Here is a 24368-nt window from a genome sequence, read left to right on the forward strand (position 1 = left end):
AGGGACATTTCTTGCAGTTACCCCCACCAACTGCTTTGGGGCTTCCTTTTGATTATGTGTGCCTTTTCCAACCGTCAGAGGTCGGCTTGCACTCCCCGCACATTTTGCCCATGTTTTCCAGATGCTGTTTTAACTGGAATCTGGAAAACGCGGGCAAAAAACGCGGGGAGAGGCGACCTCTGACAGGCAGAAAAGGCACGCATAATCAAAAGGAAGCCCCGAAGCAGTCATCGGGGGTGATCGCGGAGAAACGTGCCTGCATAAAAGGCCAAAGAAGATGTGACTGGGGGACCAAATTTCCTGGGGCAGGTTGCTCCAGGAGTCCAAGGAGCCACGCTGTCCGCCTGCCTCTATAGTCTGATCTCTATAGTTTGGGGGTCAGTTGCGATTCCAGGAGATTTCCAGGCTCCTCATGGAGGCTGGCAACCCTAGTTGCGTACCTTGTTGAAAAAGATAGCTTGTATTTTACAAAGTCCCACCTAATTTTTAGAGCTGGCCTTGCTGAGCTGTGAGAAGACTAGGCAACTTTTAAAAAGGAATTATTGTGGGAAGGGGACAGCCTCCCCCTTCGGGGAGCACCTGGCAGGTACAGGACCCCTGCATGAGGCCTCTTAAGCATTTTTCACCCTCCTTCATGCCTAGGGTGGCCAGCTCTGGGTTAGGAAATACCTGGAGATTTTGGGGGTGGAATCTGAGGGGGGAGGGGTTTGGAGAGGGGAGGGTCTTCAATGCCATCGAGTCCAATTGCCAAAGCGGCTATTTTCTCTAGGGGAACTGATCTCTGTCGACTGGTTATCAGTTGTAGTAGAGGGAGATCTCCAGCCACCACCTGGAGGTTGGCAACCCTACCCATGCCCTATGCCTAACGTCTGACTCATGCCCTACATCTAATTCATGTTACTTACCTGTTCCTTGAGGGGCGTCTCCAAAACTTCACCCTCTGGATCTGAGTGGCTGTGGGCTTTGTCTGCAACAGAAATTAAGGGGAAACTAAGGAAGCAATAATACTTCTAAACACCAAGGCCCCACTATTGAGTCTGTAGGTTCATTTGTTCTCTAAGCCTGAATATTTACAAAGTGGAGGAGCTGCTTGTCTACTGGCTCTTCAAATAGGTGGGAAGATCAAAAGTCCTCTTCAGCCAGACACCAGAGGACTGGCTTTGTTGGAAGTAATAGACCAGGGGTGTTAAATTCATTTATTACAAGGGCCAGATATGACCTAAATGTCACTGGGTCGGGCCGTGCCGTGCCTCGCCAGCCCAGATTGGGACTGGGGAGGGATGGCTGCCTCGGCTGGTTCGTGGGCCTGATAAGAGCTGTCAAGGGGCCGGATCCAGACCCTAGGCCATAGGTTTGACATCCCTGGAATAGACTGTGCAATGTTGCTTAATGCCAGTAGAGACACTGGGGCTTCAGGTAGTGTTGCCAGATCTGGGTTTGTTTGTTCGTTTCAAATTTGTGGTCTGCCCTCATTCCCAGCCAAGCTAGGCTCAGGGAGGATAACAGACTATAAAATCACATAAAATCATAAAACATCAAGTTAAAAACATAACATTGAATAACTAGACAAACAAGACGGCATCCAAATAACTCAAATCGCTACTACGGGACCGGGTTCCAGCAGATCAACCCCCACAGATGACAAGAGTGGTGGTGGTGGTGGTGGGGGGAGATCAGCGAACAATGGATAATTCACAGCTGTCCTCAGTTATAGGCCTGGTGGAATAGTTCCATTTTGCAGGCCCTGAGGAACTCCTTAAGGTTGATGTTGGGAAATACCTGGAGATTTTGTGGGTAGAGCCTGAGGAGGGTGGAGTTTGGGGAGGGGAGGGACTTCAGTGGGGTATAATGCCATAGAGTCCACCTTCCAAAGCAGCCATTTACCCCAGGTGAAGTGAGCTCTGTTGCCTGGAGATTGGTTGTAATCCCAGGAGATCTCCAGCCACCATTACCCATTTTACATGTTTACGGTCTCCAATCCAATCTCTGGTATTTCAAGGATCTTGGGACTAGGAAAACCCTGAATCCCTGGAGAACCTGTGCCAGTCACTGCAGGCAGTATTAGGCTAGAGGTCCTGGTATGAGGGACTTCATTTTGGGTCCGATTAATTGGAAGCTCCTCTTCACGAAGGGCAGGATTAAATCCCAGCAAATGCGGTTCAGAGAAACATAACTCTGTGCCTCGTGGACTAGCTGGAGACTAATTTTTGACCTCTTCATTGTGAGCAAATATCACCTGTTTTCTTCCTATTGAGCAAAGCGCTTAGGCATGTTTATCTAGGGACAAATGCAAGAAAACGCAAGTGGTGTGATATGAGGTTACAAATGAGTACGGTAGTCCTTTGAATTTGGAACAGAAACGAGCAATGCTCAGTCTAAGTCCTGGGAAATCAGTGGATCTGTGGTCAGAGGACAGTCTGAGCTGTTCTGTGCCTTTTCTCTTGTATGTGTAGGAGGTTAGTAGGAATGAAACCTTGCAACGGGGTGGGGTGGGAGGGAGCGAAGGCTGGAATGTTCCCACCGAATGTCTTGCCGCCTTTGCTTTCCATCCCAGCGCGTTGGTGTCTCAGTAGTTCCTGGTTTCTATTTTCTGACCTTGCTTTTATCCGGGAGGGGCCCTTCTCCCCACCCTCACCTCAAGGAAGGGCAGCATAGAGTCAATAAAGACTGGATAGGGTGCTTCCCGAACTTTCCTTTTGTCCACTCCTACCATTGTTCCTTTGTTACCCAGAATGCTACTCTCAGGGGTCCATTCCTTCCAGTCGCTTCCCTTCTTTCTCTTTCTCTCTCCCTACCACGAAGACTGGACATGCTTTCCACAACCTCTCTCCATTCTAGCTTGGAGAGAGGTTGTGGAAAGCATGTCCAGTCTTCGTGGTAGGGACTGTTTCTTTTCAAAGTAACAAGCCTCAGCTTGAACTTATTCCTCAAGCAGCCAGGTACAGAATAGGGTTGCTAGCTCTGGGTTGGGAAATCCCTGGATATTTGGGGTGGAGCCTGTGGAGGTTAGTGGGAGGGGCCTCCGTAGGGTATAATGCCATAGAGTGCACCCTCCAAAGCAGCCATTTTCTCCAGGGGAACTGATCTTTGTCATCTGGAGATCAGTCGTAATTCCAAGAGATCTCCAGGCTCCACCTGGAGGTCGGCAACCCTGGGATAGAATAGTAACATTCAGATTAGACTACTGTAATGTACTCTACGTAGGTCTCCCCTCAAAGTCAATTTGGAGGCTCTAGTTAGTTCAAAATGCAGAGCTTGGTTATTATCAGGCACCAGGCAGAATGTGCATATCACTCTAGAGTTGCCAACCTTCAGGTGGCACCTGGAGATCTCCTGCTATTACAATTGATCTCCAGACGACCAAGATTAGTTCCTCTGGAGAAAATGGCTGCTTTGGAGGGTGAACTCTATGGCATTATAACCTGCTCAGGTCCCTCCCCTCCCCAATCCCCACCCTCCCCAGGCTCCACCCCCAAAATCTCCAGGAATTTTCCAACCCTGAGCTGGCAACCCTATATCCCAGTCTACAGTCACTCTGTTGGCTGCCCATTAATTATTGTCCTCAATTCAAGGTATTAACTAGGGCTGTGCATATAGATAAACCCGAACTGAAGATAAACCCGAAAAAGGCCTTTTCAGCTTCTTTCAGGTTCAATTTAACCCAAATATTAAAACTGGGAATAAAGCTGAAGCCAGATAGCCGATTTGGCTTTTTTCAGCTTTTCCCTTTGGGAATTTTTTAATGAGCTCTGGGGGAGGCATTTTTGGAGGTAGAGTTCCTACGTGGAGTAGGGGTCACTGGGGGTGTGGGGGGAGGTATTTGTGCATTTCCTGCATTGTGCAGTGGGTTGGACTAGGTGACCCTGGTGATCCCATCCAACTCTGTGATTCTACCTTTTGCCCCTCTTAGGCCAATGGGTTCCGATCTGAATGGGCTGTGATTCCAGCAGTCTAGGGACAGCACTCTGATCTGCTGTAGGTTGGAGTCAAGCCACAAGGGAAGAGAATCAACAGCCTAGGAGACAGCTACGCACCAGAGCAAGGGCCCAGGCCAACCTCAAGCAGCATCTTCAGTTGGGATCGGGTCGTGTGGTGCTGGGGTTGGAGGAGCAAGACGTACCGGAGCTTCTTCGTGAGCTCTGGCTGGAGGGCGTGCTTCTCTATCTGGGTCTCAATCACCTTCTCTGGAACACAAACCAAAGCCACATTGAGAGCACCCACAAGAAGGAGGTTTTCATTTGCTGCAAAACTGTTTCCTTTGGGAATCCACTGAAGAATGCTGAAATCAATCACCACCACGTTTCGAAGCAGCGATTCCTACTGCAGAATGCAAACGTTAAACTTGCACAGGATTGGAGTCATGCAGGGAATGGAGACCACGTTGGCCTCCACTTGGTTTCGTTATTGGAAACTGGGCTCCCCTCTTTGTTATTAAAATTTTAAAGGAAAAAATACATGTTTTTAAGGATGCTTTTCCTTTAAAATGCTAATTACAGCATAGGCAAGCTGGTTTCAAACAATGGGACCAAGTTGCAGCTGAAAGTCTAATCGCCCTCTCCCTTTTCTGTGCTTCTCTGAGGCAAACTGAGGCTGAAGAAGCCTCCAATGTGCATTTTACAGACTGAGAGATATTTGATCTTTGGCACGTCTGTTCAATTTAACATATGTGTTATTACCTGCATAATCCCACTCACCAAATACAATAATGCTAGAATGTCAATAATCAATAGATGTCATTTTCAAGATGGCCCCATCTAAGGATACTTAAATCTGGAGAATGGGGCCATGAATAGACAAGACAGATCTTTCTTCAACCCTGAGAAAAGCCCCAGGTTTGCAGAAAAATCTGAAAACTTAAAAAAACAACATTGGAGGGTTAACTCCCCCCACCCCCAAATAACAGAAACATAGCCATCAGAAATTAATGCCCTCTGAGATCTCAGCAGCCATTGTGTGGGCTGCTAAGGCAACCAAAACTGTATCACCAGCCTTATAAACCTTGCATTCTATCAGTAAAGGTCAGGGGGGAGGAGATGGCCCTTTCCAGGGCCATTTTAGCCTCTCAGTGCATCCCTCTCCCCCTTCTGATCTGGAGAGATTTGTCAGGGCCAGGCCCAGTGACAACCACCAGGCAACTTGATACCATGCAATTCGTGCAACTCACCCAACGATGCCACACAACTTGCCTGGGCCCAGCTGCAGACTCTACACAGCTTGTGTGACTTGGTTGGACCCGACAGTGGCTGTCACACAACTTACCTTAGAAACTTGCTACCGCACGACTTTTGAAACTTAGCCAGTCTTTTCCCAGGGAGAGGCTGCCAGGAGGAGAAAGGATAGCTGAGAGCCAGTGTGGTGTAGTGGTTAGAGCAGGGATCCCCAACGGGGTGCCTGTGGGTGCCATGGTCCCCACAGACACCTTTCCTGGCAACCACCATGTGTTTTCAGAATGTGGGTGGGGCCAAGTGGGTCTCTTGCCCAGCAGGGCTTCTGATTGGCCATTGGACATCCAACTAACTGGGCAGGTTAAACCAATGTTGTTTCAGTAGCAGCTGCCACCAGTGTTGGTTTTATTCTTTCTCACTCTTCTTTCCCAGTGTATTTCTAATTACCCCTGGTCCCCTGCACTTGGGCTTCCTCTGTGTGGTTACACATAGGCCTTTTATGCAGGGACGTTTCCCCGCAGTCACCCCCGCCGACTGCTTCGGGGCTTCTTTTTGATTATGCATGTGTTTTCCATTCGTTAGAGGTCGCCTCACTCTCCCCGCGGGTTTGGCCTGCATTTTCCAGATTCTGGCTAAAACAGCATCCGGAAAACACAGGCAAAACCCACGAGGAAAGCAAGGCGACCTCTGACAGTTGAAAAACGCATGCATAATCAAAAAGAAGCCCCGAAGCAGTCCCTGCATAAAAGTCCATGGACACACATGAAGCTACTTTATACTGAATCAGACCCTTGGTCCAGCAAGGTCAGTATTGTCTGCTCAGGCTGGCAGTGACTCTCCAGTGTCTCAGGCAGAGGTCTTTCACATCACCTACTGTCTGGTCCTTTTTTAACTGGAGATGCCAGGGACTGAACCTGGGACCTTCTGCGTGCCAAGCAGATGCTCTGCTACTGAGCCAAGGCCCTTCTCCACTGCAAAGGATAGTGTAAGGGGAGCATAAGGGGTGCTCACTTCCCCATACTGTTCAGGCTGTGGGTGATAGTGACGCACAGCTGGAGGATTTGCCACAGCTGTCTTGCCTTAGGCTTCAGGGAAGGCAGACATAGGTCAGAGTCCTCACTGCCCCAGATCCAGAGAAGGCCAGGGCTGCTCCAACAGAACGAACAGTGCCATGGCAAAGCCCACATGAGTGTACGTGCCTGGCTATTAAGTGTCAGGGCTTTTGCTTAAGGAGCTGCCGGTAACCCAATACTCGGGCAAAGAAGGACGTGTCCCTAGGAAGACAGGCCGACCGGTGGCCACATACCAACTATCTGCTTGAAACTGCGAGCTTCCAAGTCAAGGAGGACAGCTCCTTTCCTTATGCATGTCCGTAGTTCAAACAAGCTGTGCAAGGACAGAGTGGTCACGTGAGGTTTGCTCCAGCGCTCTCCTCCATCTTCCACTTTCTCTTCAAATTTAATCCATCTGCAACGAAACAGCCAAGTTAGTCCCCTGACTGTAGCCCTCGGCATGCTGGGAAACAGCCTTTTCTCACATGGTGTGAAGACATGTTTCCTTTTTCAGATGCAAACCTTCCAGCCCTCAGGGCTACTAAGGGAAACTTGAATGTGACCAGAATGAACTCTTGTGGCCCAAGAAACCTAGGGCATTTATGCTTGGGTACTTTCACTCTTGTTCGCCCCGGTTGTTCCTTAGAGTTATGCATGAGTTTTCCATCTGTTAGAGATGACCTCGCTGCCAGCCCTCACAAATCCCAGGACTTCCCATTCCTCTGTTAACCCAATGTTTCCATCTCCCCCAAGTTCAGCCCAGGTGAAATCCCCATGCATAAGGCAAAGCGCGAGACACAGAAGCTTGGTTTCTCTTGCAGAAAGCATGTAGCCAATTACAAAGCAGCGTGTCAAGGGGTGGGGATTCAAATGCTTCCTGCTCCCTCGGAGCTCTTTCTGAGCAGAAGAAAGGATTTTAGAAACAAGGCTTGAGTTTCTCCACACACCCCCTCTTCTTTCAGGTACCTCAGTTTTTTGTTTTTGTTCTTAAAATGCTTTTTTATGCGGCAATTGGGTTTTTGGGGGACGACGCTTTTCTCTCACTACAGCCAATTACGAAGCAGCATTTAAAGGGGTGGGGACTTGATTTGAGCTTGGAGACTGCTAGTGCATAGATTCCCAACAGAAAAGTGTGGGTCCAGCAAGCAGCAAACCGCAGGTAAAACTCCCGTGAATAAATGACCATAACCAGGCTGAGAGCATCTGGCTCTTGTTTACCCCAGGAAAGTTCTTTCTTCCTAGCTCTTTTTCCTTATTCCCATCACTCTGAGAGTTTAGATTGTTCACTTCTTGGGGCGGGGACCTATCTTTTTTGCTTCTCTTACTCTATAAGGCACCATTGCCATGAACAGAATAGCTGTTTGACTTGTCAGGAAAGTCCCTGGACGGCTGCTAGTGGTCAGGAGCAAGCCTTGTGCCACTCAGGCCATGGTAACAACACCAATGGGTGCAGGTAGGTTTGATCAACAGGTGGTCTGACTGCTGGCTTGGACCTGCCTGACCGCAGCACAGACCCAGAAGGGGATGCCAGTCAGTTCCCATGTTGTGGCCATCCAAGAGTCAGCTGTGCCCCTGTGGTGTATCAGTTTCTTTTCCACAAGCAGTCGTTTGGGTGCCTGGGATGGAGAACTAGCCCTGAGTTCAAGCCTGTTGTTCCCTTTGACATCATAGTGGATGTCTGAGATCTCTGGGCAGAATCTCAAATGTTTGTCCCTTTAAAACTGACAGATGCACGCATTTTCTGCAAAGATCAGGAAAGTGGGGAAAGTCAGTTTCCCAGTCATCTAATACTCCCTCCATTAGTTGGTATTGGATTGTATCCCCACCACTGTGCTCAGCAAAATCAGCACCCAATGCAAAGAGGCCACAGAAATAGGTGCTACCAATGCCATTTCACATTCAGGCCAGGGGAGTATCTCCTGCAGACAAAGGGTTCTGAAGGGAGGGGCAGTGATTTGCTGGGCAATAGTGTTGCCAACCTCCAGGTGGCACCTGGAGATCTCTCTCTATTACAGTTGATCTCCAGACAACCAAGATCAGTTCCCCTGGAGAAAATGGCTGCTATGCCATTACACCCTGCTGAGGTCCCTCCCCACCCCACACAGTTCCACCCCAGGCTCCACCCTCAAAAGCTCTAGGTATCTCCCAACCCAGAGGTGGCAACCCTACTGGACAACCTGATGACATGTCTCAACCCAGCCTCTGGGCCATGACAGAAAATGAGAGAGAAGTCAGCACCCAATGGAAGGAAGCCAATTTCTTCCCCAAAAGTAGGTCGAAGCAACCCGGTGGCCTTTTCTCCCCGGGAACTGCAGGATCGTTTTCAGGTTCAAAGTAGAACTTGGCAATCCAGGCTGCTCAGATGGCAAATGGCTGAATATGGCCTCCATATGCAGTTGGGTTTGTTATCATCCCATCACAGTCCATTGCAAAGCTTAATGATGTTTTGTTTGCCATCAAGTCACATCTGATTTATGGCAACAACAAAAAAACCCGTAGAGTTTTCAAGACAAGAGACATTCAGAGGTGGTTTCCCCTTGCCTGCCTCCACTTCACGGCTCTGGTATTCTTTGGAGGTCTCCTATCCAAATACTTGCCAGTCGACCCTGCTTAGCTTCTGAGATCAGACAAGATCAGGCTAACCTGGGCTATTCAGGTCAGGGCAAAAAACGATGGTATGCTGTTAATTATATTCCATTTCAAATTTCCCAGTGGCTCTTATCATTCTCACAAATGGCATTCTAGTTTCTAAAGACTCCTAAAACGTTCTGCTTAAGGAACAGTTAAATTTTGCTGGGCACCAAAAAGCTTGGAAAGTGTAAGCTGAGGTGCGACAGAAACAGCAAACACATCTCATGTGGTGCTCCTTTTCACGTTTAACTGAAACCGCACAGCCATATTGTAAAACGCAATTGCAGATCAACCTTCCCGCATGGCTATCAATGGAATTTAACATCCTGGTACAAGTGCATTTAACATAGACTTTCATTCATCACAGACCTGATATTCCTGCATTTAGGACTACTTTGCTGTTTTTTGTTTACCTGGGGTTGCCAGCCTCCAGGTACTAGCTGGAGATCTCCTGGGATTACTACTGATCTCCTGCCAACAGAGACCAGTTCCCCTGGAGAAAATGGCCGCTTTAGGTGTATTCTGTGGGGTTATATCCTATTGAAGTCCCCACCCTTCTCAAGTTCCACCCCCAAAATCTCCAGGTGTTTACCACACATGTACCACAATTGCAGGAGATGGCACATATGGAAGTTGTTCTGAACCCCCCAGCACTCTCAGTTTTTCTTGGTCTTTCCACCCCAATTCTCCTGCGACTTGGGGGACGAAGTATGAGGACAGCGGCCACTTGGGTGCATGCACTGAGTCCCATCTTCTCCTACTTGCTGACTTTCAGGGCAGAGAAGAGTATAATTTGACTATGGTCTTTTATGCCTGCCTGCTTCACTCGCCATCACCCCTCTGATGACTTTGGGTGTGTTGATTCTGCATGCCGTTTCCGACCGTCAGAGGTCGCCTCGCTCTCCCCCTGCGTTTCCCTGCATTTTACCCACATTTTCAGAGACCTGTTTTATCTCAAATTTGAAAATGTGGGCGAAACACAGGAAAGAGGGAGGCAACTTCTGGCGTTCAGAAACGGCACACATAATCAACACAAAGACCTGAAGCTATCGGAGGGGGGGGATGGCTAGATTGTCACAGGGTGGGTGGGAAAAGATTGATCGATGCAGAGAGGGGCACTCGGAGTGGGGACAGATCGGCACCAGGGCATGCCAGCAAGCAGAAGCCTTCCATTTCTGAGTGAAGCATGCCCAGGATTGGCCTTTGCAGGCAGCTGGTGGAGTTTAAAAACAAATCCATTAAAGGTTTACTGTTTACACGCACAGCAGAGCAAGCTTGATGTCCTGATAATATGCGAATAGTTACTTTTCCGGTTTTACTTTTAATTACATATGCACAGGATTGCGCCCTGTGAAATAAGCTTTGAGAACAATCATCCATCAGCAAATTGCTGCAAGATGTTTGTTGTAAGAATTAAAGGGCTGGACTCTGCAAACACAGCAGACCAAGTTTTTGTTAAACCTGGGTGTATATGGCTGTGTGCTCTGCAGCTGAAGATAAGCTTCGCAAGAGGTCACTTGCCAAAAAAATGCATGCTTAAAATTTAGAATATCATATTGTACTCAAGATGAATATATCATTGATTCCAGCTTCATTTTTGTGCCCCCCACCCCAATTTACTGAAGCAAAAACACTGGCGCTGAAAGACTGAAGGACAGTGGGCAGGCTAAATTTGAATGCAAATACAACACAGGGGACTCTACTAGGGTTGCCTGTTCTGGGTTGGGGAATACCTAGCGATTTTGGGGGTGGAGATTGAGGAGGGTGGGTTTTGGGGTGGGGAGGGACTTCAATGGGAAATAATGCCACAGAGTCCACCTTCCAAAGCAGCCATTTTCTCCAGGTGAACTGATCTCTGTCGCCTGGAGATCAGTTGTAATAGTGGGAGATCTCCAGCTACCACCTGGAGGCTGGCAACCCTAGACTCTACAATGTGTTTGCTGTTTACGCAGAGAATTGCGATAATATAACTTCCATACATGAGTGAATGTTTATGTGTCTGCTCAAGTGAAACATTTTCCATCCTAGATTTCTGCTGCATATTTCTATCAGGCTTGAGTTTAAAATCCAGAGGGGGAGGGTTTCCCCCCCAGTGTCCTCCAGTGCATCACTTTCTCTCATACCAGGGGCTGCCAGCTAAAATCAAGCATTCTGGAGCCTGGGTGAAGCCTATAAAAAGCACTCTGAATTGGGATCAGGAAGTTCCCTCCTTCAAAGTCCTCCTCTGCACAAACTCACGAGGTGGCCTTAGGCAACTTGTTTTCTCTCTTCGTCAGCGCCTCACTGGCAATATATGGTGACAACGATACTGGCCTACCTTGCATGGTTGTTGTAACATTTATAACAAGGTATTGCATGCAATGCTATTTCAACACTGAAATCACTATATAAACGTTAAGGAGGTGGAGAGGATGGCAGTTATTGTGTATGCTCACAAGCTTCACCACCACCAGCAAACGGTCCACATGTGGTACCAAGCCTGCTGACAAAACAACACAAGTGTGCTATAATTTGAAAGTCAGCAATCAACAGGCAGAGCAGATCACTCAAGAAAGTGAGCCAAGCTGAAGACTACAGAATAAGGCATACACAATAAGCATGTAGAATGATTTGTAGAAACCATTTCTCATTAGAAAACATGGATCATTTTAGAGGTGGCTTGTCATACTCCTTACCATAAAATACCACCAACAAAGCTCTCAAGAGCCACCCTTCACACAGGCATTACAACTACTGCAGCTAGAGCTGCCAACCTCCAAGGGGGCCTGCCCATTCTCCCACAATTACAACTGATCCCCAGGCTCCACTCCCAAATCTCCAGGGGTTTCCCAACCTGGAGCTGGCAACCCTACCCTCTGTTCCCCACCAGTGGTCAAGGGGGTCCTGGCAACCTTAACACTGAGTCACCCCAGTAATCTCTCTGCCCCACTCCTGCCCGCCCAGCTACCTAGGGTTGCCAGGCCCCTCTTTGCCACCGGTGGGAGGTTTTTGGGGCAGAGCTTGAGGAGGGCGGGGTTTGGGGAGGGAAGGGACTTCAATGCCATAGAGTCCAATTGCCAAAGCGGACATTTTCTCCAGGTAAACTGATCTCTGTCGGCTAGAGATCAGTTGTAATAGCGGGAGATCGCCAGCTAGTACCTGGAGGTTGGCAACCCTACTGCTACCTGAGGCCCTGGGGCCTGCCTGCCCAGCATTGGGCCCCTTACCTGGCCGTTTGCCTCCACTCCAGGCCTTCAGGGGTGCTAAAGAGCTCGGACAGCTGTATGAAGAGCACCGGGTAGCAGGCCTCTTCACTCTCCTCGTGGTGTTTGAGCATCAGGCTCACTCTCTCCGCTGCAGAGGAGGTGTGAGAAGTGAAGATACTTCTCCCCACCGCCTGGCAGATGACCACCGAGTTGCGGCTGGAGGGTGCCCAGTCCGCCTCGCCACTGTTGCTCCTGAGCTCAGCTTGAAGATCCAGGTTCTCCGCGAGGCAGTCCTTGTGAGCTTCAGCCCTCCTTGCAATGGACATGCTGATGCCAGGCAGAGCACCACCCCTCCTCCTCCGTCAGTCGATCCCTTCTCTCCTTCTTGGCGAGGCTCCTGGGCCCAGCAGGACAGGAACTGAGCCGGTCCGAGACATGATGTCTTTATAAGAGCCCAGGAACCTGCTCAGGCCAGAACCAGAGACGGGAAGGAGGACAAAGCTCAAAACAGTCTTATCAGGAAGAGAAGCCCCATCCGGCAGGCACAGGTCAGAACTCGCTGGCTCAGCCCCGTTCTGCTCACCTGGTCACAGGGACCACTCTGCCCGCATAGATGGGTGCCATCACTCGCCTTGTTTACACGGGGACACTATTTGAAGCACCGGCCAGGGCAAGCCGTCCCAGGGAATAGTGAAATTGGAGACAAGGTGGAGGGGGAAGGAGGCGAAACCTGACACAGCTGAACCTTTTGGGAGGGGGAGCTGGAAGGATCTGAAGGAGCTGGAAAGTGCCAAGTGCTTCGGGCTTCTCTGATCCAAGGGTCATCTTGTGCTCCAAGGGATGCAGATGGATACCAAGGGATGTAGCACTGACCTCGGATTGGGACTTCTCTCTCACACCTGAGTCTTCCAGCTCAGACTGTGACCTGCAATGCTAGGGTCTCTCCAGACAAAACTGGATTTAATCTTACACACTCTTCCCACTGGCCCCAATCCAGTGCGAGTAGCAGCCAGGAAATCCTCTGTACTCTTGATGGATGGATGGATGGATGGATGGAAGTGGGGGGGGGCGGTGTTTGCCCTGCGGGTGTCTCATCTTTAGTTATTCTTCCGGTTCCCTGTAGGTGGCACTAGCTTAGCATGGCCCACAAAATAAATTTTAAAAGATGTTTTTTAAGTTACAGTTTCTAAAATGGTATGGTGGGAAAGGAGGAGGGTTTGCGGAGGGGTTGCTGCTTTTCGAACTTTGTGCCTGCTTGGCACACACAGCGAATGCGCATATACTCAAGGCCATTACAATTCAGTTATTATTATTTAAAAGAAACTATAGGTATATTTGTAATATTTTTGCATAATTTTTTTTACATACAGTAGGTGCATACCATGTTTTGCCAAACCTCAAAGAAGATAATCAGACATGCTCAGCCAGGATGCATGGGGGGCGTTAAATGACAGCGGTTTCCACCACTGGGATGGTGATTTTCTACATTAAGCAGTACAAGTAGGGTTGCCAATATCTAGATGGTGGCTGGAGATCTGCTGTTACAGCTGATCTCTAGGTGACAGAGATCAGTCCACCTGGAGATAGGATTGCCAGGTCCCCCTCTCGATCAGTGGGAGATTTTAGGGAGCGGGGCTGGGGCGATTGTGTGCGCACGTAGACACGCGCATGCAATTACGTCACTTCCGTGTTTACCCCTGGAAGCAGCACATCGCTGCAGCCACTTTAGCACTCAAACCCTGGGTTTGAGTGCTAAAGCTTCGACAGCGATGCGGTGCTTCCCGGGGGGTAAACCCAGAAGTGACGTAATTGCGTTGCGCATGCACGACTGCTGCTCCAGAGCAGGTGAGTGGATTGGGGGGCAATTGCCTGCCAAAACCACCCACATGGCAACCCTACCTGGAGAACATGGCTTCTTCAGAAGATGAAATCTATGGTATTATTCCCTTTCGAAGTCCCTTCCCTCCCCAAACCCTGCCCCACTCAGTCGCCACCCCACAAATCTCCAGGTATTTCCCAACCCGGAGCTGGCATCCCTAAGTATTGGGGTAAAGGGTTTAAAAGCCCCCCCCCCCTCACCTGCTGCAGGCCTTCCCTTCAAATCCTTAGTCCGGCAGCAGCATTTTCTAAAAAATAAAATAAAATAAATCCTGGGGGGCGGAAATCATGAACCACATTCTGCATGAAGTTCTGCCTTTAAGTCTTTTATCTACTCACATCATCACATTGGATCAAGGAGAGTAACGGCATCAAACTGGTGACCTAGCTGTGGTTGTATAAGGCCCCTTTCAAATATCCTTTATAATCCATTTTAGCAGCTGGTTGCTACAGAATTTTTGCTCCTGGCTGCTAATGGATTTGTTTTTAACTTTTTCATACAAGCTGCTTATGTCCCGTTCACAAAGCAGGGCTAAGCCTTTTTTAGGGGTTTTTAAAAAACTGTTTTATTCCATTTTCACTTCTGAATCGCTGTAGTGTGGTGTCTGAAATATCTGAGGCACTGTCAAATGTGTCGCTTCCCCCCACCCGCCTTTTTTCATGAAGCATTCTTTTTCAGCTTTTAAAAAAATGTTCTAACTTTTGCGCTATAGTGCTAGACCAATATAGCCATTCAATGTTGTATTGCCAGAATTCATTGAATGACTATATTGGTCTAGCGCTATAGCTTAAAGTTGGAAAATTACAAAAAAAGAAAATTCCGCAAGAAGGGCGGTGGAAAAAAGAGGCACAGTTTGCAATGGGATTTAAATTCGCTGTATGAAATCCCCGTCCCAATATCGCTTTACTTGGAATTGGCCACCAACAGATAACAACCAGTTGAGAATGCCAATGTGAAAGAGGCCCATGTGTCCCTTGTGATAGACCTAGACCTTAAAGCAGACCACAAGGACTGAGTTTGTCACCATGATTTTTCACAAAGCATTGAATCACAGGGCCACCTTGAGGCAATCTGTGTGTGTGTAAAGTGCCGTCAAGTCGCAGCCGACTTATGGCGACCCCTTTGGGGGTTTTCATGGCAAGAGACTAGCAGAGGTGGTTTGCCAGTGCCTTCCTCGGCACAGCAACCCTGGTATTCCTTGGTGGTCTCCCATCTAAATACTAACCAGGGCTGACCCTGCTTAGCTTCTGAGATCTGACGAGATCAGGCTATCTACCACGTGTTTATTCCATCCTTCCTCCAAGCTCATGACAGCAATCGTGGTTCTCTCCTCTCTTCCATTTTATCCTCACAACAACCCTGTGAAGTAGTTAAGCTAAGAGAGGGTGACTAGCCAGGGTCACCCAGTGAGCTTCACAGAAGAATAGCGATTAACACCCGGGGCTTCTGGTCTGACTACGGCACCTCATTGGACCTCTGGCTCATCATTGGACCTCTGGCTCATCAAACCAGACTGATTTTTCTTTGCATGTGCTGTAAATGGAAATCTTGCAATGCTACTGGGAGGGGGCTTTTGTACTTTGCACTTTGAGGCCTCAGACTACCCTACGTCCCTCCCCTCCCCAAACCCTGCCCTCCTTAGGCTCTGCCCCAAAATCTCCTGGTATTTCTCAACCCGGAGCTGGCAACCCTAGCTTTAGGGAGGAGAGGGACCTCAGTAGGGTATAATGCTGCACAGCCCACCTTTTAAAGGAGCCATTTTCTCCAGGAGAAGTGCAATAAACGTTTTAAATGAATTAACGAATGAATAAGCTATCTATGTAGTCTGGAGATCAGTTGCAATTCCAGGGGATCTCCAGCCCCCACCTGGAGGTTGGCAACCCTAGGACACAGGCATGCAATGCAGGCATACTCTTCGGTTGCTTAATGTAATGTCAAAAACAATAATTAGCAGGAAGCGATAGTGAATCATCTGTCTGTTTTGTCATGAGCCATTAACAGTCTCCCTCATGCCTGTCACAATGCAGGTACCAGCTGAACCCATTTTGGACTTCCTAGGAGAGCCAGCGTGGTGTAGTGGTTAAAACGGGGGACTCTGATCTGGAGAAATGGGTTCAGTTCCCCGCTCCTCCACCTGAAGCCTGCTGGGTGACCTTGGGCCAGTCATGGTTCTCTCAGAGGCAGGCAATGGCAAACCACCTCTGAACGTCTCTTGCCTTGAAACCCAGCCTATAGCGTCGCCATAAGTCAGCTGTGATTTGACAGCAAACACAAAGAGTAAACTATAGTGAATGAGCACCACTGACCTACATGTGTTCATTGGGGTGTAAATATTTATTCTATATACATATGGCTTTCTGTGTGCGATCAGAAACACTGTATAAACTCCAATGAATACATGTCCGTCAGGGCACAGCTTGCTGCCATGATCCCCCTCTAGGGTTGCCAACCTCCAGGTGCCAGCTGGAGATCTCCTGCTATTACAACTGATCTCCAGCTGATAGAGATCAGTTCACCAGGAGAAAATGGCCGCTTTGGCAATTGGACTCTATGGCATTGAAGTCCCTCCCCAAACCCCGCCCTCCTCAGGCTCCACCCCAAAAACCTCCTGCCGGTGGCAAAGAGGGACATGGCAACCCTACCCCCCCCCCACACACACACACACTGTGTTCACTATGCATACTTAAAAGCCTGAAAAGGTTCTATGGGGATAAAGGCCCTAGCACTCCTCGCCGCCCCGTGAACCCTAACATCCAGTCATTGAAAAGTCAGTTAATTATGATTTCCATACACAAAGGGGAACAAACCACAATGGCACAAAAGAACAAAAACCCATTTGAGCAGGAGAGCACAGATGCTTGGCTAATATCTGGTACTTATTTCTGCAAACAGGCCACCTTGTCCGCATGTCCAGAGGCCCATGGGAACCAGCATCAGTGGGAACGTGAGCCAGGCAAAGTGCCGCCTGCATCTCCAGGAAGATCCCACAAAGCAAAGCAAAGCGTTCCCCACCGCTGCAAAGCTCCCAGATGTTGCTTGCAGGCGCCTGTGGTTGGGAACAGGGAGGCCTGTTGTGGAATGCTATTTCAAGGAGAAATGAAGGTGCCGCACCAGTCACCAGGAGATAAAAAATAAGGAGATAAAAAATAAGGCCAAAATAAAGTAAAAATGTATTCTATGACTCAGTTAAAATTCCCAGCGCATTGCACCAAGAGGCTTCTTCAGGGAAATCTATTCCCCGAAGAAGCCTCTTGGAAAAACACATAGGGAACGATGGGAATTTTAACAGAGTAATAAAATATATTTTTACTGTATTTTGCGCCATCAGCCTTGGCCTTATTTTTTATCTTCTGGAATGCTTTTTCAACATGCCCATTAGCAATCTTCACCTTGCAATGACATTGTTTCCTGAGACTGGAGTGCCTTCCCTCTGAAGAAAGCAATGGAAACAAGGAGGATCTCTGAGCTGGCAGTGATTCCTTCTCATGTGACAAGAGACCGGCTCTCCTGCATGTTGCTAAACATCCAAGCAGGCCCTGCAAAATGCCCTGGCCGTCACCGGCCCAGAGACGTTTATTGTGCCTGACATGTGAACTTGGCTCAGCTGGAGTAAACACAAGGAAAGGGCTCAGTCCTGCTCAGGCTAAGCCATGTCAGGTTCTGATGCTGCAATATTTTAGTGCCACAAAAACAGAGGCAGAGAACCGGGGAGATGATAAATGATGACTCAGCTCACCATCAATTGCAAAACAATTCTTGTTTTCCAGAATTGGGTTCAGCACTCTCCGGTCATCACACCACCAAAAAACCTTCTCCAAGAGGCTGTTCCATGTGATTCCACTTTTCTTTAATTTTTTTTTTACTGTAAAAACAAAACAATATAGAATTATAAATAGTCTCTCTCTCTCTGTATATGTGTGTGTGTGTGTGTGTGTGTGTGTGTGTGTGTGTGTGTGTGTGTGTGTGTGTATATATATATATATATATATATATATATATATATATATATATATATATATATATATATATATATATATATATATATATATATATTCTCAAAATAATTCTTATGGTCTCTATAATCCAGTCATCCAAAGCTAGATGGATAGCAACCCAAGAAAGGGCCTTCTTGGTCATGGCACCGAAACTGTAGAACTACCTCCTCAGAGAGATTCAACTGTCTCCCTCTATTGTTGTCCTCCGCCAGCTGGTCAAGAATTTTTTGTTTGGTTTGGTATACCCCCAGTAACTGTTATTCGCCTCCTCCCTGGCTTTCGGCGTCATGTCTGTTTATATGTTTTATTGTATTATTGTATATATACTTTATTTTAAATACTGTAATGTTACAGTGTTTAAATGGTAGATGTTCGGTGTCTTGGGGATAATATTTGGGTGACAAGACAACATAGAAATGTTTTAAATAAATAAAAAACCCAAGGTTTCCCCCTATACGTAACTCTCTTTATAACAAGTTAAAAAAAGACTATTATCCTGAAATCTCACATTCCAATCATCAATAAGCAAAACCCAGCATGGTGTAGTGCAGGGATGGGGAACCTCAGGCCCGGGGGCCGTATGCGGCCCCCGAGGACATTTTCCGTGGCCCTCAGTAGCTCCGGGGCCAGGTGTGTGTGTGTGTGTGTGTGTGTGTGTGTGTGTGTGAGGCGTGGAGGCTGGGGCCTGGTCGCGTGGGGCCGGCGTGCGCGGGTGTGTGTGTGGGGGGGAAGGCTTTTCTTCCTTTTCCTCCCTTTTTCTGTCACTCTCCTTTCTCTCCCTCTCTCCCTCTTTTTCTGTCTCTTCGTCTGTCTCGCTCCATCCTTTTCTTTCTTTCTTCCCCTCCCTCCATTTCTTTCTCCCTTTCTCTCTCTTTTCCCCTCCCTCCCTTTTCCTCGTTCTCTGTTTTCTTTCCTTCCTCCCTTCCTTCCCTGCGGATCGGCTGCGGGCTGCGCCCCCCTGGCGCCTTGTTTGCTCGGGCCCACCGCTGGCTGCCCTCCCGCCTGGGAGGGGGGAGGATGGGGGAAGCGGGGTTGCCCTCCAGGCCTTCTCTGCGTGGCCTCCCCTGGGGTTGCCAACCTCCAGATGGTGGCTGGAGACCTGGCAACCCTAGCCTCCCCCCCCTCAAAGGGAGATCTACAACTGGTTATGGCCCCTGAATGATGTTATAAATGTGCAAATGGCCCTTGGCAGGAAAAAGGTTCCCCACCCCTGGTGTAGTGGTTAAGAGCCAGCGTGGTGTAGTGGTTAAGAGTGGTAGTTTAGAGCAGTGGTCTCTAATCTGGAGAACCAGGAAGGGAAGATTATTGTAAGCCGGTTTGATTCTTCCTTCAGTGGTAGAGAAAGTCGGCATATAAAAACCAACTTTTCTCCTTGTCCTCCTCCTCCTCCTCCTATAAACCTGTCATGGAGCTGGCCTTATACTGAATCAGACCATCGGCCCATTAAGGTCAGCCTTGTCTACTCAGACTGGCAGCGGCTCTCCAGGGTCTTCCACATGACCTACCAACTGATTCTTGATGCCAGGGATTGAAGCTGGAGCCGTCTGCATGCCAAGCAGATGCTCTACCACTCGGCCACACACACCCTGTCATTGATTAAGTTTTTCTCAGGCTTTTAAAGCATACCAGACATAAAAGCATCTGACCAAACTCTTCTAAACTACTACTCTACCGAAGAGGAGAGAATCTGATTCATTCCAAGAGAAGGCAATACATACTTTAGCAGAAGATAACAAATGTATCACCAATTCCCAATCAGAGATATTTACTGCATCTTTCAACTAATCGAGCAAAGACCACTTGGGGATGAAAAGGTAAAGCATAGCCTGCTACATTTTCTGAATGTGTCTAAATTGTCTTGCCAAAAACACTGAAACCTGGGCCAAAGCTAGGGTTGCCAGTTCCGAGTTGGGAAATACCTGGAGATTTTGCGGGCGGAGCCTGAGGAGGGTGGAGTTTGGGGAGGGGAGGAACTTCAATGCCATAGAGTCCAATTACCAAAGAAGCCATTTTCTCCATGGGAACGGATCTCTATTGGCTGGAGATAGAGTAGTTTAGAAGAGTTATAATAGCAGGGGATTTCCAGCCACCACCTGGAGGTTGGCAACCCTAGCCAAAGCCAAAACATGTAACAACTCTGGATGGCCATTTCCACAACACCAAAACCTGTGGATTGCCATGCCATCAATTAGACTAATCCTACAAGGAGCAGAAAACCACTCATACTGAATTTGTAAATATCGGTTCCCCTGGAGAAAATGGCCACTTTGGTAATTGGACTCTATGGCATTGAAGTCCCTCCCCTCCCCAGACCCCACACTCCTCAGGCTCCTCCCCCAAAATCTCCAGATATTTCCCAACCCAGAGTTTGCAACACTAGCACCAGCACTTGCTCTGTGGAGGTGCCGTGACTGTGTAATGCCTTCCCTGCAGGTGTTTGCTTGGTGCCTAGTTCGTTAAGCTTTACCTGTTGGTGAAAACATCTTCATTTGCTCACACGTTGAACACATGTATTTTACAGTGCGAAGCTAAGCAGTGCTACACTCTCCTGTTGACGTTGGTCACCAAGCCGATACTAGTCCAATCAAATATTGACATGCTGTCCAATATAAGGTTTCCAGCTCCAGGTTGGGAAATACCTGGAGATTTTGGGGGCAGAGCCTGAGGAAGGTGGGGTTTGGGGAGAGGAGGGACTTCAACACCATAGAGTCCAATTGCCAAGGCAGCCATATTCTCCAGGGGAACTGATGTTTGTCGCTTGGAGATGAGCTGTCATTCCAGGGGATCTCCAGGTCCCACCTGGAGGCTGGCATCCTTCGTAGTACCTGAGAGTAGGGTTGCCAGCTCCAGGTTGGGAAATGCCTGGAGATTTTGGGGGTGGAGCCAGAGGAGGGCAGAGTTTGGGGAGGGGAGGGACTTCAGTGCCATAGAGTCCAATTGCCAAAGCGGCCATTTTCTCCAGGGGAACTGATCTCTGTCTCCTGGAGATCAGTTGTAATAGCGAGAGATCTCCAGCCAACCTCTGGAGGCTGGCAACCCTAGTCCAATACCAGAGACATTTGGGCAGGCACACTTCAGCATCCCATCCACCTCAGTCAGCATGGGCAGGCTGAAATTATCTAAGGACAGGTTATTTCAGACACAGCCAAAATAGGCTCTGCAGTCCAAACGTCGTTCAAGTCAGGCTAAGTGCAAACATTTTTGTCAGGAAAAAGTGCCAAAGCAAGCACTATGTTGCTCCCCTTACAATTGTTTGGGACTTCGATTTCAAAGACTTCGAACCACACGGAAGATGCCCAGGAAATAAAATAAAAGCGTTCTTCATCTCCATCACTGCCGCTCCACAGATCTACCAGGGGTCTGTCAGAACATTGACTCGGCCATCTCCCCCCCCAACCCTGATGCATTTCATTTTCACCAGCTCCTCCATATACCAGAAGGTTGGGGCCCTATAGAACACTGACAAAGGGCACAAGACAGGCAGGGATGCTGCCACTTACCACTACCAATCCTCTTTTTTTGCTTCAGGCTAGTACAAACATTGCCATAGAGGCTAGATCCCCCCATTATTACAACTGATCTCCTGGCAACAGAGATCAGTTCACCTGGAGAAAATGGCTGCTTTGGAAGGTGGACTCTATGGCATTATACCCCATTGGCATTATACCCCATATGGCATTATACCCCATATGGCATTTACCCCATTATACCTTTCCGTCCCCAAACTCCACCCTCCTCAGGCTCCTACCCCAAAATCTCCAGGTATTTCCCAACCTGGAGCTGGCGATCCTAATAGTGGCCATGAAACATTGAGCTCAACCAAACAACCGCACAACGTGGGTGTTATGTATGCAATAAACCTCGAGTGTAAAGCGGGAACAGCAGAAACCTCAAACGATAACCCATCCAATAGTCTTGTTGGAGCGCAGTTTGAACCCACCAATTAGAGCACGAGAAGGGAAAAAGAGCGCGGGTATCTGAGGGCATAAAAGTAGGGCGAGTGGGCTTTGTTCCCACTTTGCCATGATGTCCCTGTAATAAAGATGTTGTACCCGGACTCCGTCTCTCTCTCTTTGTGCATCGCCCGCGCAACATAAAAGCGCGGATGTGGAACTCCCCATTTATAAACCCGGAGACCTCCCAAAACAAGCTCAAGATAGGGTTGCCAGGTCCCTCTTTGCCACTGGCAGGAGGTTTTGGGGGCGCAGCCTGAGGAGGATGGGGTTTGGGGAGGGGAGGGATTTCAATGCCATAGAGTCCAATTGTCAAAGAGGCCCTTTTCTCCAGGGGAACGGATCTCTTATCAGCTGGAGATCAGTTATATTAGCAGGAGATCTCCAGCTAATACCTGGAGGTTGGCAAATCTGCCGTGATCCCTGTATGTCTTGAAGGATCTGTAGATTTTAAGCCCCTCATCCATATACTTTCAGTAGTACAACTAGCAATTGTCTTCTGGTTAGTTGAAATGTGTACTCTTATCTGCATTATTAAAAACATGATCTGTTGACACTATTCCAGTGGCTGGCTGTCTGGCTCTTTCTTCCTTCCTTCCTTCCTTCTTTTATTGCTACTATTCCTGGTTGTACATGGATACATCATAGTAACTTCTTTGTTATTGGGGTAAACAAGCAAAACGACTGTCCTCGCCACACCTTAGCATACCTACCAAACATGTCGCAAGGCAGCTGAGTCATCTCTTTCCTTGGAGGATGATGCAGCATTTGCTTCCTGAATAGCGATCCTGGCTGCATTACAGCTACATGGCAACTGAACAGCAGTCTGCATGGCTTCTTTCTCCCAGGGAGGGGAGGAGATGGAATTCCTTTCATCCCAATTAAAAGGGGGAGGGAAGTCACCACAGGGGTCTAGGGAGGGTGGCCAGGTCCCTCTTCACAACTGGTGGGAGGTTTTTGGGGCGGAGCCTGAAAAGGGCGGGGTTTGGGGAGGGGCTTCAATGCCATAGAGTTCAATTGCCAAAGCAGCCATTTTCTCCAGGTGAACTGATCTCTATCAGCTGGAGATCATAAGTAGTAGAAAAGGGCAAGAGTCCAGTAGCACCTTTAAGACTAACACAAATATTTTCTGTAGTAGAAAAGGGCAAGAGTCCAGTAGCACCTTAAAGACTAACAAAAATATTTTCTGGTAGGGTATGAGCTTTCGTGAGCCACAGCTCACTTCTTCAGATACAGCTAGAAGTGAATCCATCTGTCTTTAAGTAGAGGAGAGTGAATTCAGACAAGCATTCGTATGTAAATGTTAACAGTATGTAAATGTGAATAGCAGGTGTGATGGGATTAGGTGTGGTATGCAGAAGAGTCTGTGATATCCAGGGGAGAGATGGGTGTGGAGATCATAGAATCTGATCATAGATCAGTTGTAATAGCAGGAGATCTCCAGCTAAAACCTTGAGGTTGGCAGCCCTAGATCTGGGCCTGGGAAAGTATGGGGGAACCTGCTGCGTGGAAGCCCCATTGCCTTTATGCTTAACTGCCGATTGTTATTTTTAAATTGTGTCCAGAATTCAAGCTTTTTTAATGGGTTTCACAGAGCAGCCTAATTTGGTGAAAGCCTTCGCTGTGATATTTGTATAGGGTTGCCAGGTCCCTATTTGCCATCGGTGGGAGGTTTTTGGAGCGGAGCCTGAGGAGGACGGGGTTTGGGGAGGGGCTTCAATGCCATAGAGTCCAATTGCCCAAGTAGCCATTTTCTCCAGGTGAACTGATCTCTATTGGCTGGAGATCAGATGTAATAGCAGGAGATCTCCAGCTATTACCTGGAGGTTGGCAACCCTATATTTGTATTTTACTGGACGTTTGTGCGCACTTGCTCTGTCGATGTCTCAGGGCACAGACAAGATGGTGATCTGAGGGATCCACCCTAGGGGTCATGCACTGACCAGACACAGAGTTGCTGAGAGAGCTGGGAGCTGCACAGAGGCATGGGAGGGCCTTTTCTTTGCAGAGAGGGCTAGACCTCCTAACTAAGGTTGCTAACCTCCAAGTGGGGGCTGGAGAGCTCCCACTATTACAACCGATCTCCAGCCAAGAGAGATCTGTTCCCCTGGAGAAAATGGCTGCTTTGGTAATTGGACTGTAGGGCACTGAAGTCTCTCCCCTCTCCAAACCCCGCCCTCCTCAGGCTCCACCCCCAAAATCTCCAGGTATTTCCCAACCTGGAGCTGGCAACCCTACTCCTAACTCAGCTAAGCCCATGAAATTTCTGCAGGCAAGGTGAATATGCCGCTGTTGCCGGATTTCAGGTAAACGTGCTGTACAATGACCAAATTACAGAGCTGTCCAAGCAGTGCTGCTTTGAAATTGCTTGTGGGGAAGGTGATGCTCAGTAGTGAAGCCAGTTGTCACCGAACCAATTATGGAACTGGGGAGTTACGGCCAGGTGAAATGCTTGCCCTCGCTATCACATATAAGCTTGAAAGTCACACCTCCCCCCCCCGAATGAGG

At 48.4% G+C, this 24368-nt stretch overlaps 1 protein-coding gene across 1 annotated transcript in view; it reads right to left on the reverse strand.

The window, feature by feature from the left end:
* SLC4A9 (solute carrier family 4 member 9) overlaps nucleotides 1-12359 on the reverse strand; it is a 54523-nt gene extending 42164 nt beyond the window's left edge. The window contains exons 1-4 of the mRNA XM_056862899.1: nucleotides 12055-12359; nucleotides 6472-6632; nucleotides 4035-4184; nucleotides 906-967 (exon numbers count right to left, since the gene is read on the reverse strand). Of these exons, the coding sequence (XP_056718877.1) occupies nucleotides 906-967; nucleotides 4035-4184; nucleotides 6472-6632; nucleotides 12055-12359 (678 nt within the window). The remainder of the gene's footprint in view (nucleotides 1-905; nucleotides 968-4034; nucleotides 4185-6471; nucleotides 6633-12054) is intronic.
* Between the last annotated feature and the right edge of the window lie 12009 nt (nucleotides 12360-24368).

Source organism: Euleptes europaea, chromosome 17, assembly GCF_029931775.1.
Source record: "Euleptes europaea isolate rEulEur1 chromosome 17, rEulEur1.hap1, whole genome shotgun sequence".
Lineage (NCBI taxonomy): Eukaryota > Metazoa > Chordata > Lepidosauria > Squamata > Sphaerodactylidae > Euleptes > Euleptes europaea.